The sequence below is a fragment of the Vitis riparia genome, chromosome 10 (assembly GCF_004353265.1).
Source record: "Vitis riparia cultivar Riparia Gloire de Montpellier isolate 1030 chromosome 10, EGFV_Vit.rip_1.0, whole genome shotgun sequence".
NCBI lineage: Eukaryota > Viridiplantae > Streptophyta > Magnoliopsida > Vitales > Vitaceae > Vitis > Vitis riparia.
The window spans coordinates 4,413,072-4,440,115 of NC_048440.1; the positions used below are offsets into that span (position 1 = coordinate 4,413,072).

A 27,044-nucleotide genomic window follows, 5' to 3' on the forward strand; every position below is an offset into this window, starting at 1 on the left:
GGTGATAATAGAGGAAGCAAAAATTAAAGGCCCACTCACACACACAAGTCACACCCTGATGGAGGTGGGGGCCGGGGGTAGTGGAGGGGCAGCATGAGAGAGATTCATCAATGTCTGAGTTGTCCGTACAGAGACAGCCCGGTTGAAAAAGAAAGAAATTGGGGGAGACAAAGTTTGCAAAACGGGGAAACCACTATGAAACAGAACGCGGGCCCCACTCACACGCTCATGAATGTGGGTCCACACATGTGGCGACATAAAGTCATACATACACCTCACACGTGCGAACGCCTGGGCCCCATCCCCCCTAACTCTCTCTCTCCCTCCCTCACGTTCCCAACGAGCCCCTCTCCTTGGACTCTACCCCCATGCCCTGATGACGTGGCTGCCGTTTCACCGCCACCACTTTTCGTCTACGTGGCGGATATGCAGGGTGTCAGTTACTCACCCCGAAATCACAGCTCCTAAATGAGGTGTCCAAAGGGAAATTACTCAGATACCCCTTGGGTCGAATCGGACATGGGGAAGTGGGAAGGGGGTTTTGGGAAGAGTGTTTAAAAGGGTGATGCAAAATTTGGAAGTACAAAATCTGGGGAATTAAATATATGTTGATAAGTTTTTGAGGGGATTGGATTTTTTCTCTCCCTAGAAACTCTTTCTTATTTTGTTTTTGACTCTTTCTCTCTCTAAACTAACCGCTAAATAAAACCCGAGCGAACTCATTCAGACACATCTCTATTGCATGCTCTGCTTCTCTCTCTCCCTCTCTCCCTCTCTCTCCCCTTTCCCCCTCCTCTTTCTATCCTCATTTTCTTGAGAAAATACTAGAAGAAGAATCACCGGCAAACTACAAAATACAAGCTTCCATGGCGGTTGAAGCTCCACATGTGAATCTCTTCCCTTCTCAACCCATCACCAACAGGTTTTTTTTTTTCATAGATTCCTGTTAATTGATTTTTTTTGTAATGATTTTTTTCCTTACGTTTTCTTTGAATTTTGATGCAGAAGTTTTCCCAATACGAACAATGGAAACTATCACACACTGATACAATCTGATCTTCCCCTGGCTGGGGCCATCGCGGAAACGTTCTTGCCTATGTATCAATCAAGCTTTTGTGATGCAAAGGCACCGGTGAAAGCGGACAGTGGCCTCACCTATAATATTCCAGTTCCGAGAAAGCGTTCAAGGGATTGGATGAGCAATCAGCAAAGCGTTTTCGACGTTTCATCCCTTTTCGGCGAAGAACTGTCCCTTCAGATGCAACAGCAGCAATTAGAGATTGACCGTTTGATCGCGGAAAATGTAAGAAACTTAACCGGATTCAAAATTTTCATTTATTGATTCATCAGTTTTCTCAACGTCCAAACAGAAATTTTTGAATTTAGAAAATGGAATTGAATTGGATTGAATTTGTTGCAGACAGAGAAGGTGAGATTGGAGGTCCAGGAGAGGAGAAAGCGGCAGTCGAGGATGCTGGTGAATGCAATTCACCAAGGAATCGGGAAAAAACTAAAAGAAAAAGACGAGGAGATACAGAGAATCGGGAAACTGAATTGGCTCCTCCAAGAAAGAGTGAGAACCCTTTCGGTAGAGAACCAAATATGGAGAGAGCTAGCGCAGACGAACGAAGCCACCGCTAACTCCCTCCGCACCAACCTGGAGCAGGTTCTGGCGCACGTGACAGAGGAGCGGCAGTGCGGCGGCGGCGGAGACGCTGGCGCAGCAGAAGAAGAGGCAGAGTCGTGCTGCGGAAGCAACGGCGAGGAGAGGGGGGAGTGTGGCGGGGAAAGAGGAAACGAAGGTGAAAAAAGCGAGAAGCGGAAGTGTCGAAAGTGTGGGGTGGGGGAGTCATGCGTGCTGTTGCTGCCATGCAGGCATCTGTGCATCTGTACGGCGTGTGGGTCCACCACCCTCACTACATGCCCCGTATGTAACTCTGTCATTAATGCTAGTATCCATGTTAACATGTCCTAGAAACAGTGAACAGACCACACACCTTCAAGACTTAGAAGGAGTACAGCATTATCAGATTACACAAATTTTTTCATTTCTCTCTTTATCATTTTTGGTATAAGAAAATGCTCTCAATGGGCACCAAGCATTTCCCTTGACTGTCTGGCTTACCTCCAACGGTAAAATGGTAAATATCATTTTATGGCTTTCATTTTTAAACGACAAATTAGCTTTCAAAAAGGGTTTATAAATGTAAAGTATTTTTTAATGAAGCTTCACTGAAAAGTCTACTGCCATAATCTCTTTACAAATAAATAAACAGAAGGATTCCAGTGCACTATGTCTTCATAATTGCACTTAGAATAACACAATGACCTACTACCATGTGGCATCATACCCCTATTTTGAGTATCTTCCTTTCTCCCCCCCATATATACATATTTAAGAAAACAAAATGTCAGCTAAATTTAGGATTGCTTTCAAAATTGGATAAGTAATAAAGAAGATAAAAATGTTTCATATATGTTGCTTACGATAGATTCTATCTACTAAACAATATATGAGTAAGGGAAGATAAGATAGGAAGGAGGAGAATGGTTCATATAACATTACAAGACCCCACAAGTAGTTGGGATGGAGATGTGATTGTTTAGCATATTTTAATTCTTATTCTTGGAATTTAACAAAAATATTCCAAAGGGAAACTTCTAGCCTCCTTTGTTTTAAGTTTAAACCATTTAATAATTTTTTTTGGTGATAAACAATATGGATTTTGAAAGATCTACGTTTATTGATTAATTTATGTTTTAAATGAAACTAATCATATAAGTTATGTTGGTTTCACAAGGGTAAATGACAAGAAAAAAATATATTTAAATTTAATAACTTATTTTTATACATTTCTCAAAACTTATTTTACTTATTTATGTTTATTATAATAAATTAAATAATTTTAAAATATAAATTTTAAATTAATTTTAATTATATTTGATTTTTTTATAATAAAACTTATTTTTTTAAACATTTTTTTAGTATTTTCTAAAACCAAACCCATGAACTTATTTCTGTCAAATAAAATGTGTAGAAAGCGGTCGTCCATTAAAATAATTGAAATTATTATTTCTTTTATATTTTTCAAATTTTAATATAAATAAGTGAAAAAAATGAAAATTATTAGGAAAGTAGAATTTGAGAAAAATGAAATCCCATTTGATTATTATTTTAAAAACAAAAAAAGGTTGAAACTAAAGAGGCATTAATTTTTTTTTTTTATACACAAATTATTATTATTAGAAAAAAAATAGAAAGTGTTTAAAAAGCTTAAATAGAATGGAAAACTTAGGAGTAAATTAATATATTTTTTTAATAGCTTAGTTTAGATATTGAGAAATAGGGGTAGAAAATAGAATAAAAGCAGTTGGGGATGTTGGGGATGGAGGTGACCAAGTGAGAAATGGGAACAAGGAAATGACACGTAATGAAACCTCAGCAGCGGATGGTGATGGGACTCAGAGGTTATTATTGATCGGGGGGCCCACCGCCCACCCCACCACACCTAATTCGTTCATTTTAATTTATTTATTCACCAAAAAGTGAAAATGCAAACTCAGCCGTACGTTCCACCGCCACGCCGATTCACCTTCTCTTTTCTTCTCATATTTGGAGCGAGTCAAAAATGGTAAAATGAAAATAAAAAAACATTGATGACAATAATGCGAGGCATTAGGGTGTTTGTCCTTTTTCTCAAATTTCGTAGGCTTTACTTTCAAATTTGGGAAGGCCAGAAAAAGGCCCACAAAAGGGTCCAAAAGCCTGTCATAACGTGGTAAAATGTGAAATGGGGACGGGGAGAGGACAAAGAAATGTGAATGCAATGGGCAGGGAAAAGGGAGGAAAAGATGAGGCATTGAGGGCAGGGCAGAGAGAGAAAAAGGACGAGGAACCCTAAAAAGTCGCTGAGGAAATGGCGGAATGCGTACGTCAATGGGAGTGGGAGGGGGCGCAGGCTGTGAAATGTGTCAGTCATAGCGTTGGACACCTCCCCCCACCCCCTCCCACACTGCTGACAAATTCTGGTGTGTATTGGGCAATGCAACCCAACCCACAATATCTTAAGTCATAACAATCTGCTCTTTCTGCTATTCCACTGTCCTCTCCAATAAGGACAAAACCCTCCCCATGGGCCCCCCACGTGAATCCCCTCCTGTCCTCCACGTGGGCTCCACGTACCCATTTTCGCCACCTGTACATTTTCATTAACCTATTCAAAGTATTGGCCTCATCTCCTGGGCCCCACTTTCTGTGTTTTTTGAACTCATTGCAGCGTTTGAAAGCCATAAAAGCAGTGTCTGTTTGGGCATTTTCGCATGCACTCATTGCTGTCCTTTGGCCCCTTCTCCTCCCCCCTTTCTTTCTTTCTTTCTTTTGTCTTCGCTTTCCATCATCCTCTGTTTGTTTCCTGCGAAAATATACTATTTTATTTGCCCTTCTCAACATCCTTGGTAAACTATCTTATTAACCGACATTGGTGTGAACACATAATTGTGGAAAAATTTTCTTTTCAATCACACAACCTCACCCCATTTTCCATTCTAGTTCAAAGCAAAATTTATCATTCTAACTTGTTTGACCCCGTTTTCTTAAAGCAACGGTTGGTGGCAGGAATTTTGAGATAAAATGTAAATATATATATGAAAAATAAATTAAAATTGATAAATTATTTTTATTTGTTATTTTAAACCCATTTTACTTATTTTAACTTATTAATATAAAAATTAAATAATTTAAATATATATAAAATTTTAATTATTTTTATTTTTTATAGAAAATTAAACATGAGAAATTATTTTATATATATATTTTTTTCTTTTCTTAATAATTTTCAAGAACAAAACATAATCTTAGGGATTTCGAAGATTGAAATCTTGAGACTTAGATAATTAATAACATCTAAACCAGCAGTCTAAAAGTTATGAATAAATGGTTAAATGGTTGGTATAGAAAACAATAACAGTCTATTTCATAATAATTCATATATAAAACATAGAGAAAGGTTAATCATGTATAGAGGGATTACGTAGAGTGGCCTAAATCACTTCAACCACCTAATTATAAAAGAGGTTGAATAATTTGTCTTTAGTTGTGTAGAATGTTTGCTTCATAAAATCAGATATTTTATTAATAAATTTGTGATGCAATATCAACTTCAATCTCCCAAATCCACATCATTTGTAACGTGCTTATGCTAAGTTCATTGAATGGACCCTATTATACTTTAATTCTAAAAATCATTTCCCTTAAATTCATTGAATGGAGTATCCAACATTTTTTTTTATTAAATTTAAATTTATCATTTACTGTTTTTATTTTTTTTTTCTTTTCAAACTTTCTAAAATTCAAATAAAACTTAAAAATGTATGGTTATCTCCTATCTCATACAAATTGAAAAAATATGAAAGAAGATCTATTAGAGGGTGTTTGTCTTTTTAGCTTTTTTTTTTTAAATTTATTTATTTATAAAAGTTGTTCTTGGTAAAAAAAAAAAAAAAAGATTTTTGTGATATGTTCTATTTTTGGTAAAAAAAATATAGTAAGATCATTTTTCTCATTCTTTCTCCAACCTTACTAATTTGCTTTCAGATTTTGAATTATTATTAAATAAAAAATGAAATATTTGACTTTTTTTAAATGAAAATTATAATATGTTATTTTTTATTTAATATTTAATATAAATAAAATATTCAAAAAAACAAACAATCTAATACTTAATAGTATTAAATATTATTTAATTTAAATTCTATGAAAAAAAAAGAACACCGCCCAAAATTCAAATTTATCATTGATTTTTTTAATATATATTTTTAAATGTTCTAAGATTCAAATAAAGCTTAAAAATATGTCTTTTTTTCTTTTTTAATATCTCCTATTCCGTATAAAAGGAATATAGCTTTACATTATTGTGCCAATTAAATTATTATTATTATTATTTTTCATAGAATAAGATCTAGATGACCTTTTATTTTTTTTTGAATTTTCTATTAGAGAAATAACATAACTCAAGACACATGGACATAAAATATAGAATTGAGATCTCATACATTGATGTTTAACAAGAAAGGTAATTAAAAAAAATAAAAATAAAAATAAAAAATAAAAAATAAAAAAATAGGAAAGGAAAAAGAAGAAGAAGTTGAAGAAAGGGATGAATTTGAAATATTTTAATCACAAGTCATTTCCCTGCTTTATTAAAAGCTTAATGATTGTATGATAGAAGTTGCTTGGTGAGTTCCTCACTTCATTTTTCTTCTTTGTTTCCAAGCGTCCAAGGTAAGATAAAAAAAAAAAGAATTTATTATTAAAATGATAAGGAAAGGCAGAGGATATGGGAACGGAGATTTGTTGGAGGAATCTTGTCAAGTGGGAAGTGGGGCCTGATTCATTTTGGGGCTTCTTGTCCCTCCATCACCAGCATTGGACTTTCAAGAATCAAAATACATGAACCCAAATTTCTAGGTTGCTTTCATTCACAACCATCCATCTCTCCCGGCCCCCTCTTTTTGGTCTATCCTCCATTCAGATAATCTAGCCGCGTTTTAATACCAAAAACAAAGAATATAAGTTTGGGTCTTTTCTCTTTCTAGTGCTAGAGTTGTATGTGGATTCTTACAAGAAATAATAATAATTTCTTTAGTTTTGATTTCTATTTTTTTATCATGATCCCGTGAAATTCACTTCACTTCACTAATTATTACATCTTCCAATTTTAATTAGAATATTTTTTATTTTAAGGATTAAAGTTTTCTGTTTGGTTCTTAGGAAATGCAAAGAAAAAAAAAGAAAGAAAAATTAGGAAAAAAAAATAAAAAATATATTTAAAGTCAATAAATTATTTTTATTTGATACTTTAAATTCATTTAACTTATTTTAACTCTGTGATATATGTTATGTTTGGTTCCTAGAAATTATGAAGGAATGAAAAAAATATCAAAGAAAATTGTTTTATCATATTTAGTTTCATTATTGAAAATATGAAAGAAAATAAAATATAATTAAAATCAATTAAAAATTCATATATTTTAAAATTATTTAATATTTATATAATAGAAGAAAATAAGACAAATGAGTTTGAAGAATTTTTTAAAAATAATTTATTGATTTTGAATCTACTTTTTATTTTCTTTCCCTATACTTTTCTCTCTATTTTTTTCTTCATATTTTCCCTTAAATTTTTTGGAACCAAACATCGCCTAAATAATTTAAAAATATATAAATTTTTAACTAATTTTAATTATATTTTATTTTTTAATAGTTTTTATAATACAATCAAACAATTTCTTTAACATTTTTTTTCTTACAAAAATAGACATAACCTTCAAAACTTTTATTGGTATTTTCACAAAATTCTCATATTAGAGATATCAATAATTTTGATCATTTATGATGATTTTTAGCTTGTGGAAAAATTGGATCTTTTATACCTATTTGCCCTTATTGTTTATACTTGTATAAACACTATGATATAATAATTAACACTATGATATATATTTTTCATAAAATTAAATATTAAAATAAAATTTTAGTAAATAATTAATTTTAAATTTGATTTAACGTCTAAAAATATAAAGCATTATGAAAATTTTATAATAAGACTTTTTGTTTTTTAATCTTTTTGATAGTAAATTAAATAAGAAAAACATAAAGTTGTGAATAAAATTATACATATTTTAAAATAAAAAATAATTATTATTATAATTTCTTTTATATCAATCAATATATCCAATTTAACTTCTTCATCATGATTTCTTTTATGAGTTTGCATCAATTTCTTTTGTCTCATTGATATTATAATTTTAAATATAAGAAAAAAATTGCAAGTATTTTAAAATTAATTATATATATATATATATATATATATATATATATATATAGAGAGAGAGAGAGAGATAAGTAGTACATAAAATAATTAGGGTTGGTTTGAAAATACTTTTATGATTGGATAAATTTTTTAATCAAAATAAATTTTTGGAAATTTGTTTTGAAAATATATTATTTGTTTAAAATAAATTTGACATATTTTAAAATGTTTTTAATATTATATATGTGCACCCTATTTTCACAATAAAAAATCAATTTAAGATTTCAAATAAAAATTTATTTTTTAAAACATTATATTATGTTTGGTAAATGTTTTCCCCCGACAATGTTATGCTATTTAGAATAAAAAACGGAAAACATATTTTTTTTTAAAATTATTTTAAAAATATATTTAGAAACGTAGAAAACAAGTTAAGAATCTTTTAGATTTCTAAATCAATTTTTGTTCTATAAAATATTAAAAAATAGTTTTTAAAAATTATTGTTTATAATTATTTTTGAAAACAATTTCCTAACAACATTGAGATCTAATTTTAACAATTAAAATATTTTAGGTTTCTCTTTTAAATGGTTTTTCTTAATACTATATAAAGAAAATATATTGCCAATGCCTTGTTTGGATTGATTCTTCACCAACCAAAAGGACATAATTAAGCTTGTAGAGGAGTAAAGACTATATTTGGCTCTTAGAAAATTTGAGAGAAAAAGAAAATAAGAAAAAAAGTGAAAAAAATAAAAAATAAATCCAAACTCAATAAATTATTCTTATATATATTTTGGATTATATAAACATTAATTGATTTTAAAATACATAAAATTTCAATTAATTTTAATTACATATGATTTTTTTTTTAATATTTTTCATAAAGAAATCAAAGAGAAGAAAATCATTTTAGTTGGTGTATTTATTTTGAAACCAAACATAGGTTACAATGTTAATGGAGACATTATTTTAATTTATGATCTCTCTCGTGTAATGTTTAAGAGGGTGGACCACAAGCAATACCAAATCCATTTCTCACTACAACAACTCTGGCCCCCATGTTTGGACAAAATAAACAAAATAAATAAATAAATATGCAAGAATTGATGTATATGTAGAAGCATCAAGCACGTTGCTATTAACTTAGGATGGCCGCCCCACTGTCTGGTCAACATGCAGCACCCATCACATTCTCATTCAAAATTGTAAACCACAAGTTATTATTGTGATTAAAAATTATTGAGATTTTGTGAGGAGGGTGATTGATTTGAGCAATATTAAATGAGATGCATTTCACCTAAAGCGTTGTCGTTGATGGCTTCTTTTTGGTGCAATGTAAGAGAGGGTTTTGGGTCACATTTTAATGTTTTATTTGGACTAATGCTTCCTTTTTTTTATTTTATTATAAGTAAAGAAAAGGAAGCGGCCAACAAAGCCAGGCTCATGTCTCCCTCATGTGATTACGATTTAGAAAAAAATTGAAGAGAGAGTGCAAGTGTGGATAAACTAATCCCAAACTAAACAAGAAAAGGCTTCACTTGACGTTGTTGTCACAGCTTCATGCCATGTGGGTTTCCCTTTTCTTCTTTTCTTTTGCCACAATCATGTCTGGTGGGTGATTCACATTCCCTTTTTAAAGCAAAGAAATACAAATCAGTGGTTGGTTCAATTTTGTACGCTTTTTTAGCCTTGAATTCTTTGTCTTTTGAGCACATTGGTTTGGTGGTAGAAAACATTAAGAACTTAGAAAATGAAGAAAGAAAGGAGGAGAGAGGGGGTTAATGGCAATTGCCGATCATGGTTGAACTTGCTGTCCTCTATGAGTGGGATTGATATATACACACATGTGTATAAAGAATTCAGTGGGTTTTGTACAAATATTAAAGAATTCAGTGGACCACTAAAAAACCCAAAAGAGTAAAAAAATATGTATGGGATAGATTCATGATTATTTCATCCTTTGTGAGGATTATATAGAACAATTATGATCCTTGAAGAAGATGATGAAACGAGGAGGAATAGGGCCTAAGACCATAGAGCATCAAGAGATCATATTTGGTTCCTTCACATGCTGTGCCCAGTGCTGAATGTCATCAGTCATTTTGTTTATTGAATGGGACCCCAAATGAGCTAGCCATGGAAAGGTGAGGAGGATCCCAGTAATCAAGGCCCATGTCTCTGTCCTTTCCAATTTTTGAATCTTTGATGAGATGAGAGGGGTGGTGGCTCATGGGTGTGGCCCCACCAGTGTAAAAGAGATGGAAAGGTGTGTCATAAAAGTAGTCTACTTTGCAGATTTATCCATATTCCATGTAGTTGGGTGGGGTTTGAAGGGGATGGAGTGGAGAAAGTCTACGGGAATTTTTTTTTTTTTTTAATTTTTAAAAACCAAGTAGATAAAAATAATAAAATGGATCCAATTAAGAGTCTTGGGGTCCATGATACTGAAACTTAGCTTTTCTCTCATTGTGTAATTGTGGGGTTGGTCCACACATCTACTCCTTCATCACCTTAGAATCGATGTTGCTTCCTTTTCTTATCTTATAATCCATTTCATCCTTTTCACAACATGGGCCCCAACTCCATATGACAACTTGTGAGAAAGAGAGACTAGACCACACACATCTAGAATCATCACTTTCAACAATCTAATGCATACTTTGTTCTTTCTCTCTCTCTCTCTCTCTCTCTCTCTCTCTCTCTCTCTATATATGTATATTTATTTATGGGAACTAGGGACTTGCCATGGAGATGGACGGAATTGGTGGGGTAGGACAGTGGTGGAGTAGAGCTAAAGCAAAAGGACTGTTGATTTCATGGTTGAATCAAAACACAATAAAGATGAAGTGTCGGAAAGTTGAAAAAGGAAGAAAAAAAAAAAAAAAAACTATCTTCTTTGTAGTTGTAGCTATGGTTTTGGGGAGATGGGTGTTCGCACACATCATTTTCTCCCACTATCAATAATTTCATATGCTTGGCCTACACCACATTCCATTTATGGGGGAAGATTGAAAAAATCAAAGCTAGTGAGTGCAAACCCAACCCCCATCTTCCCCATAATGATTCTGTCCTTCTTTTTGAAGTTAAAAACCTTAAAAATTGCAATAAACCAACATAACTCAACCATCCAACATGAAAGATTTTAGTGGATGGCCTTTTCATATATATTGGAGATAGATTTTGAAATTCCCACTCATACGGGTTTAGTGGATACCCATTACGTCTTATTAGTAGAAATGCCCTTGTTTTTTTCTTCCATTGTGAAAAGGATTGGGTATTGAATATATTGAAAATGGAGAGTTGTATAAGTTTTTCCAACTTAAAAAAAAAGAAGAGGGTACAAAGTGATGGATGAAGATGAGAGGGTACTTGTGGGGATGTCCTTTATTCTAGATCAACCTTCTCTTTTCTCCTTTTTAGGGAGAAAGCATTGCAACAAGCTAAAGTGAAAGGCCATGAGTCTGACAGTGACCTAATGAATGAGAGGCCTTTTGGATTATTACCTAAAACATGAAATGGGTTTTATGCTTTCTAGTAAAGTGAAAATTGGATGAGACCTTGTGCTCTTGTGCACAACCACCACCAAATGCCCTATTGATGAGTGACATATATAAAACACATGTGGCCCATTTGCCTTTTAATGGCCTATTCCCCTCTAAACATCTTCTTGGACCACAATCTTTACTCCTTCAACCCCATTTACACACAAAGAAGAAGAAGAAAAAGAAGAAGAAATTGAAAAAATCTTGGTCAATCTCCTAGCAATAGGATCTATAAAGCATCCATAGTTGAAATGAGATTACTCGTAAAGAACAAATGCAATATGGAGATAGTCCATGTTGTGATGCTAATAATAGTCCAACCATATCATCATTATTACCATATTCACATCCAAGATGCTTACCGTGGAATGTGGGGTGGTCCAATGTGACAACTACATATAACAACTAAACTTTTAAGTAACGTATTGGACCTTCAACACCCTAAGAATATGAATTCATGGGAAAAGATATGCTTGTAGGCAACAATTTGTACAACTACCAACATTGACAACCACCTTTTTCATTAAGTGTATATTTCATTATGGTTGGAAGATAAGGGTCAATTAATTTCGGGTTGACTCAACTAGGATCCAATGCTTCCAGAGGATAGACTCAAGACGGGAAGGGTTTGAATATTATAGGCTACAAAGTAACAAGGTACGGCCTTCTAAGACCCTTGCTCAACTGGTTAGGGGTTGCCACGTGATTGTGGATGACACATAGGGAAATAATAATAATCATCATAATAATAAAGTTTACCCATTAAAAACTTGGACCCATCGTCACCTGGGTCAGATCTTCCGCTCAATGGGTTCGCTTATGTAACTTGTGTTGGCCCAGAGATAAAGGTCCATTTTGCAGGACAGGACACAACTGGTTGACCATAGCAAGTTGTTTGGGTTGGAGCCCAAAACCAAGCCCAATGATAGGGGTTGAATTTTTTGTAGGAGCCCAACCCAATCTTGTCTACGGCTGGGCTCTTTTTGTTGGGCTCAAACTCATGATTGTATCCTTTGCTATATCGAATAGGCAAAATACTAATCCATATCTTTTAAGTATTGTTGTTAGGGTTGCAATTTGAGTGGGTTAAGTTTAATATGTCCAATCCAAGTGCAATATAAATTAGAGCCCATTTTGACAGTATTTTAATTTAAAGTGTTTTTAATAAAAGTATTTTTTTAAAAGTGTTTTTAGGAGAACTATCTATCAAGTGTTTATTCAGAAACACTATAATTGAATTTTTAAAATTTTAAAAATATTTCTTAAATTTTGTCAAATACTTAATTATTTTAAAAAATAATTATTAAGTTAAAATCATTTCCTAGAATCACTATCAAACCCCATCCAAAAATATTTAACTTGAAATGAATACAAGTCCACCTACTCAACTAAAATTGGATTGAATTGAACTCTCAAATTTTTTTTTTTGGTTCTTTTCAAACATTTTTCTATATATTTATGTCAAAATTTAAATAGAAAATAACACAATTTCTCAAAATGATAATAAAAAATTTAAAATAAATTTATCCATCTTTGTTATCAACATTTTTTTTATTGTTTTTAAAAAACTAGCTTATGTTATCTAAATTTTGGTCTAAGGCTTAACTGAAATTAAATATAAGTTCAAGAAACTCAATTTAAAATCAGCTTGAGTATTAAAAATGATTATCCAAATTCATTTTAATTGGTTAGCTCAATACAAACCCCTAATTATTAGTAAAGATAAATGACGTAAAAGCAATGCTAAATCACACAAACCAATTCTCCAAATATACAAAGACAACAATTATCCTCGAACTATAAAAAAAATGCCCTCTTGCCATGCATATATTTGATATATTTTAACATTTCTCGTCATGTTATAAAAGTTGAAATTGGGAAAAAGATCAAATTTCTAAATTTGATTGAAAGAAAAATTGAAACATACACATGAACTAACGATGACTTTTTTTTTTTTAATATTTTAATTTTTATAAAAAACCAAAAATTAAAAAGAAAAAGTGGGAATTATGTAAATATGTTGTATTTAGAAATTATTGTTGTTTTCAAAACCTAAAAATGACTCTTTCATGGGGTACTGTATTTTTGGGCAAAAAAAAATCTCATTTCATGCATTGATTTAGTACTCTTCTCACATTACTTGAAAATACCCTTGCAGTGCCTTTTTGCCTGGGAACCACACCAACCAACAAGGCAATGACACAATCATGTCAACCAACCCAATTTGGCTAAAAATTATCGCTTAACCACCTTATAACCATAATAAAACATAAATTAAAAACTTGTTGAAATGTAATTCCCACTTTTAAATTAAAAAAAGAATATATATGATGACTTAACCTAGGTTTTAAACATACATAATTCTCCCAACCTAAATTAAATATAAATTAAAATAAAAACTTAAATGAGTAAATATAGTAATTAAACCCCAACCATTGAGATTTCTTTGGTGGTGCCCTAATCTTGACTAAAAGACTTATCTGATGGAGCCTTAACCCTAACGTGTTCGAGAGGCTAGCCTACCAATTTCTCCATCTGTACGTGAGGTTCATTGGTTGCGACGTTGATATCGTGTTGACAAGAAGGAAGTGACAAACCCTCTCTCCTCCTTTCTCCAATCCATGACCTTTCTTATTGAGATAAATCACAACCCTACTCTTGTTCGGAGTAGAAGGTACCATTTTTCTGTTCTTTGTATCGAGTCTCCTTGTCTTTGTCTTTCTTTAATGTTCAACCAGTTGTGTTAGACTCTTCATTAGTTGGGATGAAACGGTTCTAAGTTAGAATGGATTTAGGTTGTTGTGGATTTGGAATGACGTGAATGGGTTTGGGTATTATGGCGTCAAGCCAATTAATATATTGCAGTTAGCTTATGGGTTGTTGTGTGAGAAAGAAGGGTGATTCCCAAGCCAGTAGGGTGGTATGGTGGAAATACCAGGGCATTGTTGCTCAGCACGACCAAGGATTTGAAGAGAAATGTCTTTGTTTGTTAGTTTTCATTGATTTGATGCAAAAATGAATTTTTGTATACAGTTTGTTTGGTTTTCGAGAAAACATGGGAAAAGGAGGCAAATAACAAATTCGAAGTTTGGTTTTTTCTTTGTAGTTGCTTGGTTGTGAAGAATGAAGTAGATACTATTGCGATGTTCAATTAATTTATTTTTTAAAATTCTTTTTCCCATGCTTTTTTAGAAACAAATATAGGGACAAAGTTTTATCAGAGTTTTCTTGACTGTGTTTGAAGGAAATAAGAAATTTGGTTGATATAAATAGCATGTTTCTTAGTTTGAACCTTGGTATAGTGTTTGAGATTATGTATTGTATGATGAAAATACTTGACTGATTATGTTGCAACACCACTTTCACCGCCATCATATTCATGGTGGCCTTCTTAATTCATGCTTGAATTTGTGATCATTTACAAATACCCAATTGACTGGTATAGTGTTTGTGATCGTTTTAAATTCATTATTATTATTGTAAAATAAACAAACAAATAAATAAGATAAATTTAATTTACACAAAAATTTGAAAATAAGAAAGAACACAAAAAAAAGAATAAATAAAGAAATAAATTACTTTAATGCATACACAATAATAACCACTAATAGAAATTTACAATATTTTCAAGAACATGAAAAGAATTGAATAAGATATGTTCACGAATATATACCAAAATACATTGGTTATATATTTCCTTGCATTATCTTTCATTTTCATGTACCATTCATATTAATCTTGTCTCACAGTTGCTATACATAGGAAATTGCAATTGGCATGACCTCAAATGCATTAAAAGCCTTAATTCACAAAAGGCTAAGCACATACACCAAGGGAATCGACCATTATGACCAGTTACTCCATTATTTAGATATGTTTGTATCTCCAACAGTTTCCCACATGTTTGGATATAACAATTTCATGTCTCTTATGTTCTTAACATTGCTTCATTTCAATGACATTGCACATTAGTACTTCCTCCCCCTATGTGAATTCAACCAATGGGTGGTGCTATGTCTCAATCTTGTAACAAAAAATGCATTGATATCCTATCATCAGTAGTAGCTATTGAGAACATGCACTTTATGCAACAAGCCAAGAAGATCGCAATGTTCTTAAGGGTCCTAATAGGGAAAGCCTTTGCTCCAAATGGTGTGGATATGAAAAGCCAACAACCACAATTTGTCGACATCGTCGGCCATGATAATGCACAAGTAAATTAAATAACTTTCATACTGATTACACCTATAATAACAGAGGTAACTTCTTATTGTGTGGCATTCCATTTTGTCTTATAGCTATGATTGTGGGATGTACACCATTTTATACATGCAAACTTGGGGTGGTAGAAACTTGAGTAGATCCTTAGACTCGGGTAAGGCATTCTCATCCAACCTCTTATTGTGGGTAATGAATCAACCATACTTCTTTATAACAACAATCTTAAGTGTCTACAATCACACAGGGGGTTGAACATTTAAAGTTGGAGATTCAATTGATGTGTGGTAATGAAATGAAGTCCAATCAACCATGTTCCCAAACATATTCCCTTCCCCTAATTCACCATAAATTTCAAGCAAGCCGTGATGCAGATTTTACTTTTGGAAAATGGTTGTTATGTTCGCGTGCATCATACATTGACACCTTAAATGGTCATAACATTCCTTCAAAACTAGAGAATGAAGTGATAGTTCCAAAACCTAGATAAAAATGGGATGGACTTGATAAATTAAAGCTCATTTGAATGCTAAAGTTGTTTACTTTCTACATTGTACTATTGATAGAAATGAGTATAATTATGTTTGCCAATGTAAATTGATTAAAGAAATTTGATGGCTTCTTGAAATAACTCATGAGGGAACAAATCAAGTAAAAGAATATAAATTAATTTACTTATTCATGGTTATGAATTATTTTCCATAAATGATAATGAAATCATTGTTGAGATGTTTACAAGGTTCATCGATATGTTAATGGTCTTCAAGCTTTGGGAAAGGATGACAAGGAATCCGAAAAAGTGATGAAGATATTGAGGTCCCTTCCAAAGAATTGGGAAGCCAAGATCACCACAATTCATGAGGTAAAGGACTTGACCAAGCTACCTTTGAAGGAATTGATTGGGTTATTGATGACTCATGAAATCACCATGAAAAGTTATCAAGAAGTTAAGGATAAAGAAGAGAAAAGTATAGCTTTGAAAGCCTCAATAATTGGAGATAGAGGTTGATGAAGAAAATGATAGTGAAAATGATGAAGACTAAGATGGTGTTTGTTTTTTTAGTTTTTTACAAAAAGCAATTTGCTTTCAGACTTTAATTGTTTTTTTTTTTTTTTTTTTTTTACTTTTTCATGACTTATTATAAATCTTTGGTTAAATATAAAAAAATAAAATATTTGGCTTTTTATAATTGAAAAGAGTAATATGTTAATTTTTCTTTACCTTTTAATGTTTAATATAAATAAAATATTACAAAAACAAACAACCTAATGCTTAACACTATTAAACACTATTTAGTTTTAAGTTTTATTTAGAATTAAGTAAAAAACACAAACACCACCTAAGTCCTCGTCTCAAAGAAGTTCAATAATTTTATGAAGGGTGAAAGATACAAGGGAAGGAGTACCTCAAGAAAAGAATCTTAAAAGAAGAAAGCTTAATCAAATAGAGACAAAGAGAAAATGGATTTAATTATATGCTACAAATGCAAAAAACCAAGACATATTAAATTTATGAAAATAAAAAAATGAAGATTAAGAATTAAAATTTATTTAAAGAAATAAAATTACGATAATGAGTTCATAGTAAAGAAAAAAAATAACAAAGATATGATAAATAAAGGAAAATGAATATAAAGAAGTAAAAAAAAAAAAAGTGAAGATATGATAAAAGTACAAAGATGGTGTAGACTCCAAAATTTGTCCAAAATTTATTTTTACTTTAATTTTGAGTCCAATTTTTTCCTTAAATTTTAAATCTCAATTACATGTGATATTTTTGGTCCACTCACCCTTTAATTCTTAGTTTTTATTATATTTTAAATTGTTTTATTTTTTTTATTATTATAATATTATATATATATAATATTATATATCTGTTTCTTCTATCTCCTCCACTTATCCTCACCTACCCCCCATTCCTCAGCCCATATCCCCCACATCCAAGACTTAACCCCCATTTTCTTCTCCCTTTCTTCTTCCATTTTTTTCTCTCAACTCCCACACACGGTTGGTGGCCGACTGTCACGCCCCAAAACCCACTCCAAGGGCATGACGGTCAATTCACACTTTAAACGCGAAAGCTTACAGTGTAACCTGACCCAAACAATTATCTTGTAATTGGAAGTTACTAATTACCAAATACCTGTTCAGAGTAGCGGAACAAAATCTAAAATCCTCAAAATTCAATTTCAAAACTAAAACATCCACTATCCAAAATCCATTGTCCAAATATTTGCAAACTTAAACAATTCAAGTACTAGAACAAATTTCAAAATCTCCAAAACTCAACTTTGATCTAACATAAAATTTGAAGGATCAATATCCAAATAACTTCCAAATACTAAAGGATCCAAATGAACATAACTAACAGTTAAACAAAATCCAACATAAAATCCTAAGTCAAATCCTAATGATGACTATTCCTTAGCCTAGCCATCACTCCTTACCCGAACTAAGAGTACCTGAAAAATTTTCAACAATTGGGAATGAGCTCACAACCCAATAAGGAATATTAATGTAGTTCATGGATCAAATATTTCCATTTCAAATAGGAGATATCGTTTTTTTTTTCTCATCAAATATTAGAGTTTCAAAAATACCAATATATTTAAATTTCAACCAACCATTTTCATGTCAAATTCAAACACTTTCACATAAGATTCAATCAAATCCATTCAATTTTTTTCATTACTCTAGTTATCAAATATCAAATGTCCAGTTAGGTGAGACTTTTCAAATGGGTGGCTAGCCTCAAATTGTTCATGGTGGAAGGAACCAAACACTACTAATACTAGTAACCTCTAACCAAACCCCTAGAGGCTGGGGTCCAAATCAATTACATTCCCACCATGAAATGTAAAGGTCATCTATTATATTCCCATTGACAGGGCCGAATAGTCAACTATTATATCCCGTTGACAAGGGCCAAATAAACCAGAGTGATGTTTTTGTTCAAGTATTCAAATTTACGCAACATAATATCTCCATATTTTGTGTCATAAATAAAACAAAATATTGCAACATAATATTTAGTGCAAAACAGTTTGATCCATGCATGGTCACAAAATATCATTTTCCTTTCCACAATTCAAAATAACATATAAAATAATTTAATTTTATAAATATTGCATTAACTTCCCTTATCTCAAAATATGCAAAGACCTTGAAGGAAAAATAACCCTGAAAAGTCTACTCCTCACCTAACACAATAAAAAGACAACTATTACTATTTACCTCAAAATATAAATATGATAATCCTAAAATTTCTAAATGTTAAGATTAATATTTCTGATTAACAAAGTAATAATTTAATTACTCTATTCTTTATTTAATTATAATTTTTTTTTCTAATTTAAGTCAGAGAACACCTCATAACTTAACTATTTTCTATTTATTTTACTAATTAAATTTTATTCTATTTATTAGCTTAATTTTACCAACTAATCTTGTACTTCACTTTATTTACATAAACCTGTATATATAAATATTATTATTATTGCACTTCCTAATTCTCTGAATTGCTACCTCATTTCTTAAAAAAAAAATCTGGTTTATTATTACTTACCAATTACTAGCAAGAACCTATACCTCATCAAAAGTTCCAACACCTAGTTCCATATTATACTAGTCTTCATACTCAGCATTACTACCCATTCCTAACACCTGTACCTCACTTTTTTTTTTCTTTTCTTTTCTACCCATTACTACTTTATTAATATAATATATATATATACTGCCACTCCAACACACGAGAATTTATTTTTTATTAGTCAAATATTATTTTCTCACTCTCTCATTCCCACTGCACACGGCATAACCAACAAGTCTTTTTTATTTTATTTTATTTTATTTTATTTTATTTTTTTATTTTTTATTTTTTTATTATTCTCTGGCTATCACCTGCTGCCATAACACGCCCAGAAATTTCCTTCATTTTTTTTACTCAGATTTATTCTTCTAAATTTCAAAGTTTCTCAATTTCCAACAATAAACTGCCCCATGTTCATAATTTAATTTATTTTTTTATTTTTTTAATTTTTTTTAATTTTTTTATTTTACCAATGAAATAATTCATGTTCATGAATTTTCAATGTTTTGATTTAAAAACTAAATAGACAAACCCTAATCTAGATTTGGGTTTTCCAAAAGATATCTAATGTGTTTGAAATTAATGAATGAATCTAAAATATTAAACTAGGGGTTAGAATATTACCTATAGAGATTTGTTCTTCAACCCTGAAATCTGACTCCAACCTACGTTCTCTGAAATTTTGCGAACAGGAACTCTATTCAGAAAAGAACAAGAAGAAATAGAATTTCTAATTTATACATAGGGTATTTATTCGTAAAATTACACTTTTACCCCTCTTCCACTTTATTAAATTAATTAATTAACTAATTTAATTATTATTAGTAATTTCCTAAATTACCCTTAAAAAATACTTGGGCGTTACATCCTCTCCTTCTTAACAAAAGTTTAATCCTCTAAACTTGACATACCTGAGTCTTGAAATAATTGAGGATGTTTTTCTCTCATTTCTTCTTCTAACTCCCAAGTGGCCTCTTGGATACTATGATTGCTCCACTGGACCTTTACCAACTTGACAACAGTATGTCGCAGTACCTTATCCATCACATCCACAATTTGAATGAGTACCTCTTCATAGGTCAAGTCCTCAGAAATTTGAATAGGCTCCAACTCCACAACATGAGAGGGATCATAAATATACTTCCTCAAGGTTGAAACATGGAAAACATTATGAATCTTAGATAGACTTGGGGGCAAGGCTACTTTATATGCCAAAGTGCCTACTCTTTCTAATATTTCAAACGGACCCACAAAACGAGGACTAAGTTTTCCTTTTCTCCCAAATCTCATCACAGACTTCATAGGTGAAACTTTCAAGAACACATGATCACCCACCTCAAACTCCAAATCTCGCCTACGATTATCAGCATAACTCTTATGTCTACTTTGAGCTGCTTTTAATATTTCTTTAATCAAAGCAACTTTTTCAACAGTCAACTGCACAAGTTTAGGCCCCAAAAGTTTCCTTTCTCCAACATCATTCCAACAGATAGGAGATCGACATTTTCTACCATACAATGCCTCAAAAGGTGCTGTCCCAATGCTAGCTTGAAAACTATTGTTATAGGCAAACTTTACTAAAGGTAAATGATCATCCCAATTACCTTGCAGATCCAAAATACAAGCTCTCAACAAGTCTTCCAAAACTTGAATTACCCTTTCTGATTGGCCATCAGTTTGAGGATGGAAAGCAGTACTAAAACTCAACTTAGTGCCCAAAGCTTTTTGTAGACTATGCCAGAATCTAGAAGTGAAACGAGGATCTCTATTAGACACTATAGAAACTGGCACTCCATGCATTCTCACAATCTCCTTCATATAAAGAGAAGCTAAACGATCTAAAGAAAAGTTGACTTTCATAGGCAAAAAGTGAGCAGACTTTGTCAACCGATCAACAATCACCCAAATAACATTATTACCCCCTAAGGTTCTTGGCAATCCTATCACAAAATCCATGGTAATATGCTCCCACTTCCATTCAGGAATAGCAAGTGGCTGCAAAGACCCTGCTGGTCGCTGATGCTCAGCTTTCACCTGTTGACACACTAAACACTGAGTCACAAATTGTGCAATATCACGCTTCATACCTGACCACCAATAGATTTGCCTCAAATCCTTGTACATCTTTGTCCCTCCTGGGTGGATTGCAAACTTGGAACAATGAGCTTCCTCTAAAAGCTCCCTCCTTAAGTCTTCATCATTTGGGACACAAAGTCTAGTCCCAAATCTCAAGATCTCATCATCTGACAAAACAAAATTAGGCTTACTGCCCCTCTTAACTTCCTCCATAACTTGCACTAATTGGGAATCATTCTTTTGTAGGGTCTTAATTCTCCCAACTAAGTCTGGTTGTACTCTGAAATTTGCTACAAGTGCTCCTAAGCCCATAACTTGAAAGTGGACTTGTAAACTCCTCAACTCTTCAAGTAACTGCCTTTGACAACCTCTAATAGTTGCTAGAGAACCAACTGACTTCCTACTCAAGGCATCAGCTACAACATTCGCCTTCCCAGGATGATACTGAATAATACAATCATAGTCCTTAAGTAGTTCTATCCATCTTCTCTGTCTCATGTTCAACTCCTTTTGGGAAAATAGATACTTCAAACTCTTATGATATGTGAATATCTCACAAGTTTCACCAAAAAGAAAATGTCTCCAAATCTTAAGTGCAAAAACCACAGCAGCTAACTCCAAATCATGAGTAGGGTAGTTCCTTTCATAAGACTTCAACTGTCTAGAAGCATAAGCTACAACTCTCCCATGCTGCATAAGAACACAACCCAAACCCTGATGAGAGGCATCACTATACACCACAAATCCTCCTAAACCTGAAGGGATAGTCAAAATAGGAGCTGACACTAATCTATTCTTCAACTCTTGGAAGCTACATTCACAATCATCAGACCACTCAAACTTAACTCCCTTCTGTGTCAACTTAGTTAAAGGTAGGGCAATCTTAGAGAACCCTTCTATAAACCGCCTATAGTAACTAGCAAGTCCCAAGAAACTTCGAATCTCAGTCACAGTACTAGGTCTTCTCCAATTAGCTACAGCATCTACCTTTCCAAGGTCAACTGAGATGCCATCATTGCTTACCACATGCCCAAGGAAAGAAATTCGGTCTAACCAAAACTCACACTTCTTCAGTTTAGCATACAACTGCTTATCTCTAAGGGTCTGTAATACAATACTCAAATGACCCTCATGCTCCTTTCTACTTCTTGAGTATACCAAGATGTCATCTATAAAAACCACCACAAACTGATCTAGATAGGGCTTGAATACCCTATTCATTAAGTCCATAAAAGCAGCAGGTGCATTAGTCAAACCAAAAGGCATAACCAAAAACTCATAATGCCCGTATTTAGTTCGAAAAGCAGTCTTGGGTACATCTTCACTTCTAACCCTTAACTGATGATAACCAGACCGAAGATCAATCTTAGAGAACACACGCACCTTGTAGCTGATCAAACAAATCATCAATCCGAGGAAGGGGATACTTGTTCCTCACTGTCACCTTATTCAACTCGCTATAGTCAATACAAAGTCTCATTGAGCCATCATTCTTTTTCACAAATAGAACAGGAGTTCTCCAAGGTGAAACACTGGGCCTGATAAAACCCTTGTCTAATAACTCCTAAAGCTGAACTTTCAACTCCTTAAGCTCCACAGGTGCCATCCTGTATGGGGCCTTAGACATAGGACCTGTTCCTGGTACCAGATCAATGGTGAACTCCACCTCTCTCTCTGGTGGCAAGCCAGGCAAATCCTCTGGAAAGACATCAGGATACTCCCTTACTATGGGTATGTCTTCCAACTTCAAATCACTTTCATTACTCATCACACTAGCCAAAAATCCTTGGCAACCCTTCTTGAGCAAACTACTAGCTCGCAAGGCTGAGATCATACGCAGTGGTCTGTCCACATGCTTCCCTTCAAAGCTAAACTTAGGCTAACCAGGAATACTAAACGTCACCCTTTTCTCAAAACAGTCAACAGAGGCATGGTAGGAAGCTAACCGATCCATCCCCAAAATCACATCAAAATCCTGAAGGTCAAGGAGTACTAAGTCAACTGGCATTTCCCTATAACCAAGCATCACAATACAATTTCTAAGCATTCTACTGGCCACAACAGAATCTCCCACAGGAGTAGCAACAATCAAATCAAAGTCCATGCTAGCAACAAGCAAACCCAACAAACCAGCAAAAGATACTGAAACCAAAGAGTGTGTTGATCCAGGATCAATTAAGACTTTAGCAAATAAGGTGTGGATTCGGAGAGTACCTGTCACCACATCAGAAGTGGCCTGAGCATCTCGATGAGTCATAGCAAACACCCGTCCTTGGGCTTTGGGTTTCTGTTTATCCTCCTTATTTTTCTCTTTAGGCTTCCCAGTGATGAACTTCCTATTCTCTGGACAATCTTTGATCAAATGTCCTTGCTTCCCATAACCAAAGCAAGCTCCAATCTCTCTATAGCATGACCTACCCCCATGCTTCTTACCACAAGTAGGACGAGCCCCATCTAAATTCTGCGCTGCCTTCCCTTTATTCTGATTTCTTCTTGATGTAGACCTTCGCTGTGCTTGATTACCATGAGCACCATCACTCCTATTTCGCTTCCTTTGCTGTTCCCTATACTGATGAATCTCCTCATTATCTTTCTCTACTATAAGGGCTCTATCAACAACCTCTGAATAGACACCAAGCTTCAGAATAGATATCCTATTCTTCAAATAAGGCTTTAATCCATCCTGAAACTTTAATGCCTTTTCCTCCTCTGTAGCAATCAACTGTGGGGAAAAACATGATAACTCTGTAAATTTGGCCTCATACTAAGCCACAGTCATATCCCCCTGTTCCAAACGAATAAACTCTCCCACCTTCTGTCGCCTAACACTGTTAGGGAAATACTTCTTGTAGAAAGCCACCCTAAATTGTCTCCATGTTATGGGTCCCTGATCCTCAAAAAGTATCCTAGTCATACGCCACCAATGATCTGCCTCTTTATCTAACATAAAAGCCGCATAAGAGGCTTTTTGCTCCTCAAAGCAATCTATTACACCAAAGAATTTCTCCATCTTAAGGATCCAAGCCTCTGCCTCTGTGGGATTTGTAGCACCAAAAAAGTAAGGAGGACCCAATTTCTTGAAGTCATCAAAAGACCTACCCCTAGAAGATGAAGACTGTCCTTGAACATTAGTCCCAATAGCTCGAGCTTGGCGTTCAACTAAACCAGCTAGTGTCCCAAGATACCTATAGATCCCTTCTGCACTCACAAGAGGCAAACCCTCAACTGGAGGTACATCATCATTAGCCTAACTGTTTTGTGAAGAAGCTGCTCTTCTTGGTGGCATGATGTCCTAAAATAATAAGGCATAACTAAATTAGTCACTAAAGAACCAATTAGAAAATTTCCAAATAAAGAAAGAATTGGAATTTATACTAAATGAAACTAAAACTTAAACAAATGCGTCACTCATCTATTCCCAATCTAAACCAATTCAAATTCCCATCAAGATCAAAACCTAGTGCTCTGATACCACTCTGTCACGCCCCAAAACCCACTCCAAGGGCGTGACGATCAATTCACACTTTAAACGCGAAGGCTTACAGTGTAACCTGACCTAAACAATTATCTTGTAATTGGAAGTTACCAATTATCAAATACCTGTTCAGAGTAGCGGAACAAAATCTAAAATCCTCAAAATTCAATTTCAAAACTAAAACATCCACTATCCAAAATCCATTGTCCAAATATTTGCAACCTCAAACAATTCAAGTACTAGAACAAATTTCAAAATCTCCAAAACTCAACTTTGATCTAACATAAAATTTGAAGGATCAATATCCAAATAACTTCCAAATACTAAAGGATCCAAATGAACATAACTAACAGTTAAACAAAATCCAACATAAAATCCTAAGTCAAATCCTAATGATGACCATTCCTCAGCCTATCCATCATTTCTTACCCGAACTAAGAGTACCTGAAAAATTTTCAACAATTGGGAATGAGCTCACAGCCCAATAAGGAATATTAATGTAGTTCATGGATCAAATATTTCCATTTCAAATAGGAGATATCGTTTTTTTTTTTCTCATCAAATATTAGAGTTTCAAAAATACCAATATATTTAAATTTCAACCAACCATTTTCATGTCAAATTCAAACACTTTCACATAAGATTCAATCAAATCCATTCAATTTTTTTCATTACTCTGGTTATCAAATATCAAATGTCCAGTTAGGTGGGACTTTTCAAATGGGTGGCTAGCCTCAAATTGTTCCTGGTGGAAGGAACCAAACACTACTAGTACTAGTAACCTCTAACCAAACCCTTAGAGGCTGGGGTCCAAATCAATTACATTCCCACCATGAAATGTAAAGGTCATCTATTATATTCCCGTTGACAGGGCCGAATAGTCAACTATTATATCCCGTTGACAAGGACCAAATAAACCAGAGTGATGTTTTTGTTCAAGTATTCAAATTTACGCAACATAATATCTCCATATTTTGTGTCATAAATAAAACAAAATATTGCAACATAATATTTAGTGCAAATAGTTTGATCCATGCATGGTAACAAAATATCATTTTCCTTTCCACAATTCAAAATAACATATAAAATAATTTAATTTTATAAATATTGCATTAACTTCCCTTATCTCAAAATATGCAAAGACCTTGAAGGAAAAATAACCCTGAAAAGTCTACTCCTCACCTAACACAATAAAAAGACAACTATTACTATTTACCTCAAAATATAAATATGATAATCCTAAAATTTCTAAATGTTAAGATTAATATTTCTGATTAACAAAGTAATAATTTAATTACTCTATTCTTTATTTAATTATAATTTTTTTTTCTAATTTAAGTCAGAGAACACCTCATAACTTAACTATTTTCTATTTATTTTACTAATTAAATTTTATTCTATTTATTAGCTTAATTTTACCAACTAATCTTGTACTTCACTTTATTTACATAAACCTGTATATATAAATATTATTATTATTGCACTTCCTAATTCTCTGAATTGCTACCTCATTTCTTAAAAAAAAAATCTGGTTTATTATTACTTAACAATTACTAGCAAGAACCTATACCTCATCAAAAGTTCCAACACCTAGCTCCATATTATACTAGTCTTCATACTCAGCATTACTACTCATTCCTAACACCTGTACCTCATTTTTTTTTCTTTTCTTTTCTACCCATTACTACTTTATTAATATAATATATATATGAAAAACATTCTTTTTACACTCTCTGCCACTCCAGCACATGAGAATTTATTTTTTTATTAGTAAAATATTATTTTCTCACTCTCTCATTCCCACTGCACACGGCATAACCAACAAGTCTTTTTTTATTTTATTTTATTTTTTATTTTTTTATTATTCTCTGGCTATCACCTGCCGCCACAACATGCCCAGAAATTTTCTTCATTTTTTTTTACTCAGATTTATTCTTCTAAATTTCAAAGTTTCTCAATTTCCAACAATAAACTGCCCCATGTTCATAATTTAATTAATTTATTTTTTTATTTTTTATTTTTTTATTTTTTTATTTTACCAATGAAATAATTCATGTTCATGAATTTTCAATGTTTTGATTTAAAAACTAAATAGACAAACCCTAATCTAGATTTGGGTTTTCCAAAAGATATCTAATGTGTTTGAAATTAATGAATGAATCTAAAATATTAAACTAGGGGTTAGAATATTACCTATAGAGATTTGTTCTTCAACCCTGAAATCTGACTCCAACCTACGTTCTCTGAAATTTTGCGAACAGGAACTCTATTCAGAAAAGAACAAGAAGAAATAGAATTTCTAATTTATACATAGGGTATTTATTCGTAAAATT

At 32.7% G+C, this 27,044-nt stretch overlaps 1 protein-coding gene across 2 annotated transcripts in view; it reads left to right on the forward strand.

Moving 5' to 3' along the window:
* The first annotated feature begins 639 nt into the window (after window positions 1-639).
* The window catches only part of LOC117924110 (E3 ubiquitin-protein ligase BOI), a 92,479-nt gene continuing 66,074 nt past the window's right edge, over window positions 640-27,044 (forward strand). Inside the window, exons 1-3 of one of the 2 annotated variants that reach the window (XM_034842672.1) lie at window positions 640-922; window positions 1,006-1,303; window positions 1,421-2,112. In XM_034842672.1, coding sequence (XP_034698563.1) covers window positions 867-922; window positions 1,006-1,303; window positions 1,421-1,975 — 909 coding nt within the window. In that variant the 5' untranslated portion in view covers window positions 640-866 and the 3' untranslated portion in view covers window positions 1,976-2,112. Of the gene's footprint in view, window positions 923-1,005; window positions 1,304-1,420; window positions 2,113-27,044 lie in introns of those variants that run through there. The other variant, XM_034842674.1, reaches the window with a different exon arrangement.